The 6,085-nt window shown below is 37.7% G+C and overlaps 1 protein-coding gene across 2 annotated transcripts in view; it reads left to right on the top strand.

Annotated features, from left to right (window-relative positions):
* LOC123519830 (procollagen-lysine,2-oxoglutarate 5-dioxygenase 1-like) overlaps positions 1 to 6,085 on the top strand; it is a 210,444-nt gene that overhangs the window by 191,685 nt on the left and 12,674 nt on the right. For both annotated transcript variants that reach the window (XM_045281357.1, XM_045281358.1), the window contains one exon: positions 3,001 to 3,105. In XM_045281357.1, the coding sequence (XP_045137292.1) occupies positions 3,001 to 3,105 (105 nt within the window). The remainder of the gene's footprint in view (positions 1 to 3,000; positions 3,106 to 6,085) is intronic.

Raw genomic sequence — 6,085 nt, 5'->3', positions numbered from 1 at the left:
ACGAACGTTCGTTAAGCGGAGTATTACTGTATATATATGGAGCTATGATGTATTATTGACTTGTATTGTATTTTAGTTTTTAAGTTGCGGACTAGATTTTCCAGGTGCGCTTTAATAGTTTTTGGTACGGTACCGGAGGTGCAGAGGTGCAGTACCGGACTGAGGAAAAAAAATTTTAGACGCGGAAGTACAGGTATGGACTATCTGCATTTCGAGGTCTGGAGGAGCGGTACTGGACTACCCGATATCCAGTAACGTGCCCACCTCTGGATTTTAGTAACAAATTACTTAAATTTGTAACACAGTGTTTGGCCACAAGTTGTAAAGCAAACACTGTCTTGGGATTTATTGCATGTAATTTTGATTGTAAAACACCTGAAGTCATAACACGTCTATATATGTCATTAAGTGAGACCACATTTGGAATACGCAGTTCAGTTCTGGTCTCCATGCTATCAAAAAGACATTAAGAAATTGGAGAGCGTGAAAAGATGAGCAACCAAACTAATCTCAGGAATACGTGGTCTGTTTTATGAAGAACGTATCAAAAGATTAGATATTTCTTCCCATAGAGGTTTTCGTATCCTAGGTGACCTCATCAAAACATTCAAAATACTTAAAAATCTAGATAAGATAGATTACAAAAATCTTTTTGAGCTTTTGCAATCAGTACAAGAAATAACAGCTTGAAACTTATAGGACAGCAATTTGATACTGATTTGCGGAGACTTTTTAACGTAAGAGTAATTGAATGTTGGAATAATCTACCAGCATCCGTTGTTCAAGTTAACGTGGTAGCTACATTCAAAAGTAAATTAGATGAGTTTATGAAGAAAATGGTTTCTGATTTTCTCTCTCTCTCTCTCTCTCTCTCTCTCTCTCTCTCTCTCTCTCTCTCTCTCTCTCTCTCTCTCTCTCTCTCTCTCTCTCCAGCAATAGTAGTAGTTACACTAGATTTCTTCCTTTATCCATCTTTCCTATATAGATTTCCCCAATTATTCCTCTTCAGCATTCGGGGTGAACTTTTCATTTTATTTCTTGCCGGGGAATGCTGGAGGGAGTGGTGGGTGGGGAGGACCCTCTCCTGTTCTATCCTTGCCTCCTACTAAGTATGTAGCTTATTATAGATGTAGTATAATGAACAAGCAACCTCGTCATAGGTCACAAGACGTCCTGTCACTCATCTTTCCTATGTATTCCTCCTCCTCCTCCTCCTCCTCCTCCTCCTCTCCTCCTCCTCCTCCTCCTCCTCCTCCTCCTCCTCCTCCTCCTCCTCCTCCTCCTCCTCCTCCTCCCACCTCACACAATTCTATTCCACATTTCTTTCTCTTGCAACAATTCATGCATTTCAGGAAGAAAACAGTTTTTAATTTTCAGGAAACACTGAAAATTAAAGGAAATATTGATGTGTTGCCATGGGGAGGAAAGAGAATGGGGTGCTGGTCAGGGTCCCCTGCCATAATGGTCGGCGGTCTGAATGAGGATATTTGCATACATTTAAAGTCATTTTTTATTTACTTATTTAATTTGCTGGGTAATTCTAACTTTGCTTCACTCTCTGGATCTGGAAACACTAAGGACTGTAGGTAAACATTGATGAGCTGACTTGGGAGGAAGGCACCAGTGATGTACCTCTGTGGCCCAATATTTGCATATATAATTCATTTTAAAAATCGTGAGAAGAAAGAAGACACCCAGACTGGAATGCACTACATTTTTTGATGCAACAAATACTTACTAAATAACATCACCAGTTCCAGCATCAACGAAAGGAAGCCAGAATATGATATGTTACATTTTTTTAATGCAAGAAAATATATATTTTCCTGCCAAATAAAGAAAACACATTCTTCGTCGTATAAAGAATTTTTGTAATATACTACGTCACTGTTAAAATTTCTAATATGAAAATATGTATAGTTAGACTATATGTTATTATGTATTATTAATTGGGTCATGTTTCTTATATTTTTTAAGTCTTATATCAAACACCAAAACAATCCTGGACTAATTAAAAATCATTAAAATGATAGTGACAAAAGTGTTATTTCAGCAAGAAATACATCTAGACAAAATTCTATTGCAGATTGTAACTTGATTCCATCAATAATTTGATTCTACCAATAAATTAAAACCAAAGCAGTGCAAACTTCTATAATGAAAGAGAAAAAAAATTGCTATATAAAGCTGAAGGATTTTTTTTTTTTTTTTTTTTTTTTTCTCAACCAGTCCATCTCCTCTCCCCTCTCATTCATTCTCTTTTCTCCTCCTCCTCCATCTTATCCATCTACTCCAACACAGCAAGCCTTTAAATCACCTAAAAATACCTGCAAAAACATTCAAATTCACTCTAAATAGAAGAAACTGCTTCCTTGACCATGGCAGAATGGAGGTTGGGCTAGCAGTGTGGGGGGTGCGGGTGCTTGGCAGGTGCTCACTTGGATTAGGCAGGTTGGGGCACCTAGGATGCTGCAGATGCCGCAAGGGTGCTATAAGCAAATTTCTCAGCATCAGTAACCAGGATAGAATAGAAAATAATTACTTGGTTCCAGCTTAAACAAAAATTTTTGTAGAGAGAGATAGGAAGGAACTGGTTCTCAAATACAGTGGAAGATTAATGGAATGGACTCAAAAAGTAGATTATTAGTGCAGAGTAGCTTTAAGAGAAGAGAAGACAAATTTATGGATGCAGATGATAGGTGGAAATAGGTAGAAATGTTTCATGCAGGAACTTCCACATGTAAGCTGATGGTTTCTTGCACCTTTTATGTTCCTTTGTTCTGATATGCCTGAGCCAAGAAACAACAGCCATGATGCATAATTTTAAAAGTAAATTGAATAGACATACTGTATTTCCATGAAAAATTAAGCTTCCAACTCTGAGTAGCTTACAATTCCAGCTACTGAAGTTTTTGCTTTAACTTTTGGAAAGTCTGTAGATGTGTGAATTTGTGCTGCATTACTTAGATACTAATAATGCTTTCTTTCTCCATCCTCCAGCCATGCCCTGACGTGTACTGGTACCCACTGTTCACCACACGTTTCTGTGAGGAGTTCATTGCATTGGCTGAGGATAACGGTGGATGGTCAGATGGCAGCAATGATGTGAGTGAAGTTGTATTGATTAATAAGAACAATTGAAAAAATGTATGTACTACTCGCTAAAATTAATACATTCATGAATGTTGTGTTGCTATGGTCAGTGCACTCATCTTACCAGTAAAAGATGTGGAATTTTGAGTCCTTGGCCTGGGAGAGATGAATCAAGCTTACTTTCTTTTGTGGTGTAGTGCTCATCATTAGCTGAAGGATACGTATGGAGTAAAGTCAAGGATCTATGACCACACTGTCTAGCAAAGGAGAGGCTAGCAACTATGAGTAATCTTGACCTTTTTTTTTTTTTTTTTTTTTTTTTTTTTTTTTTTTGTGTGTTTGTTTGTTTGTTTGTTTGTTTGTTTGTTTGTATTTACCTATTTGTGTATTACAGGGCCCGAGCTAAGCTCTCTGTGTCCTGTCTCCTTGTCCATTCCTGTCATGTCTCTCTTTCATCTGATTGACACACACCGCATCAACGACATCACTGCTCAGTTTATTCCACTTATCAATGCTACGATGCGGAAAACTGTATTTTCTCACGTCATTTAGACAGATGTCTTTTATTAGCTTTTTCCATGTCCTCGGAGATGATTACTTGTGGTCACCTTTATCAACTCTCTGTCCAGTATGTCAATCTTGTTCACCAATTTATACATAGTTATCATGTCTCCTCTTGTTCTTCTCTCTTCTAATGTGGTCAGCCCCAGCTTCCTCAGTCTTTCCTCATAGTCTAACTCCTGAGTCCTGGTACCATCCTTGTTGCCAGCCTCTGTACCCTTTCCACCTTCTTCACATTTTTCTTCATATGCGGTGACCAGACACAAGCTGCATATTCTAACTGGGGTCTTATTAAGGTACATAATATCTTCATCATTCCTTCATCTAGGTAGTGGAATGCAAGGCCAATATTTTGAAGCATGTTATATGTTTTCCAAAAAATCTTGTTAATGTGTTTCTCCGGTGACAAAGTGTTTTGCACGGTTACTCCTAAGTCTTTCTCCTCATTGGTCTCTTTAATTTTCTCATCACCCAGCCTGTAATCCCAGTTTGGTCTGTATCTACTTCTTCCCATTTTCATAACATGGGTCTTGTCTATATTAAATTCCATCTGCCACTCCTTACTCCACTCATATATTTTATCAAGATCTTCCTGTAACTTGTTACAATCTTCCACATTCTTTACTCTCCTCATAATTTTAGTATCGTCCGCAAACATGTTCATGTAACTGTCAATTCCTACTGGCATATCATTAACATAAATCAAAAACATGATGGGACCAAGCACTGACCCTTGTGGAACTCCACTGGTTACCTTCTTCCACTCGGACTTCCTTCCTCTCACCACTGTTCTCATTTCTCTTCCCATTAAGTAATTTTCCATCCATTTTGCTAGTTTATCATTTACTCCTCCAATCTTCTTTAGTTTCCACATCAGTCTATTGTGTGGTACTTTATCAAAGGCCTTTCTCAAGTCCAGGTAGATAGCATCCACCCATCCCTCTCTATGTTGTAGTATGTCAGTCACTCTTGAATAAAAACATAATAAATTGGATACACGATCTTCCTTTTCTGAAACCAAACTGCCTTTCACTCAGAATGTTTTCACTTTCTAGATACTCACTCCACTTAGCTTTAATTACTTCTTCACATACCTTGCACAATATACTAGTCAACGATACTGGTCTATAATTTAGCGGTTCCATTCTACTACCATTCTTATATATAGGCACAATGTCAGCTCTTTTCCACTCTTTGGGACTAATCCTGTTCGTATGGAGGTTTCCACAATATCAAATACGGGGTTCAACAATTGATCCTTACATTCATTTAGCAACCTCCCAGATATGCCATCAGGCCCCATTGATTTATTAATATCCAGATTGCTTATAATTTTCCTTACATCTTCCTTAGTAACCATGATGTCCTGCATTTGCTTTATTTCGTAGGCCTTCCTCCCATAAAATGCTCCTCCTTTGTAAACACTTTGCAAAAGTTGTCGTTCAAAATTTCAGCTATATCTCCAGCATCCTCATATACTTCTTCCCATTTTTACCTTTTCTATTGCCTCCCTTATATTTAGTTTTCCATTTATGAATTTGTAAAACATTTTGGGTCACTATCACAGTTTTCCACCACCCTCTGTTCATATTCCTTCTGTACTGTTCTCCTTACTTCAACATATCTATTCCTTGATGTTTTGTAAACTTCTCTTGATAATACATCACTGTTTTTCTTAAGTTTCTTCCATGCCTTTTCTTTGTTCTTTTTTGCTTCTTCACAATTTCTATTAAACCACTGTTTATTATTTAAAGTCCTCTTTCTGTAATATGGCACAAACTTTTTCACAGCAGAGTTATACAAATCCATAAATTTATCGTATTTCAATTGCATATCTCTTTCCTGGTATACCATGGACCAGTCAATTTCATTAAAGAACTCCCTTATATGGTTATAATTTGCCCTAATATAATTTAATTTTTCCTCCCTGTTCCACAATCTTATTCGTGCTTAATTCCGTATCCAGCTCAAAGCTTAGGACATCATGATCGCTTCTCCCCAAGGGACATTTATGTTCAATTTCCTCTTTTAGAGAGATGCCCCTGGTAAATACCAAATCCAACCTTGCTGCAACATCTTGTCCCCTGCACCTTGTTGGTGATCTCACCCACTGTGTCATCAAGTTATTTGTTGCTACCTTTAACAATTCCTCTGCCCACTCACCACCGTTCACCACTTCGTAGTCTTCCCACACTATTTCTTTACAATTAAAGTCTCCGACTATCATCACTCTATCCTTTCTGATGAGTTCTTGCTTCATTCTGTCTAGAGTATTTCTCATCACCATTTGGTACTGTTCATATTCCCAAGCACTGGTTCTGGGTGGTATGTATACTGTTATAATATTAATGTCCCTCTTGCCATCTGTTATAAGCATACTTATCACTTCCTCATTTCTCTTACTATAGTTCACCTCCTTCACTATCAGATC

This window comes from Portunus trituberculatus, chromosome 46, assembly GCF_017591435.1.
Source record: "Portunus trituberculatus isolate SZX2019 chromosome 46, ASM1759143v1, whole genome shotgun sequence".
NCBI classification, from domain to species: Eukaryota; Metazoa; Arthropoda; class Malacostraca; order Decapoda; family Portunidae; genus Portunus; species Portunus trituberculatus.
This window is presented reverse-complemented; position numbering and strand designations above follow the sequence as displayed.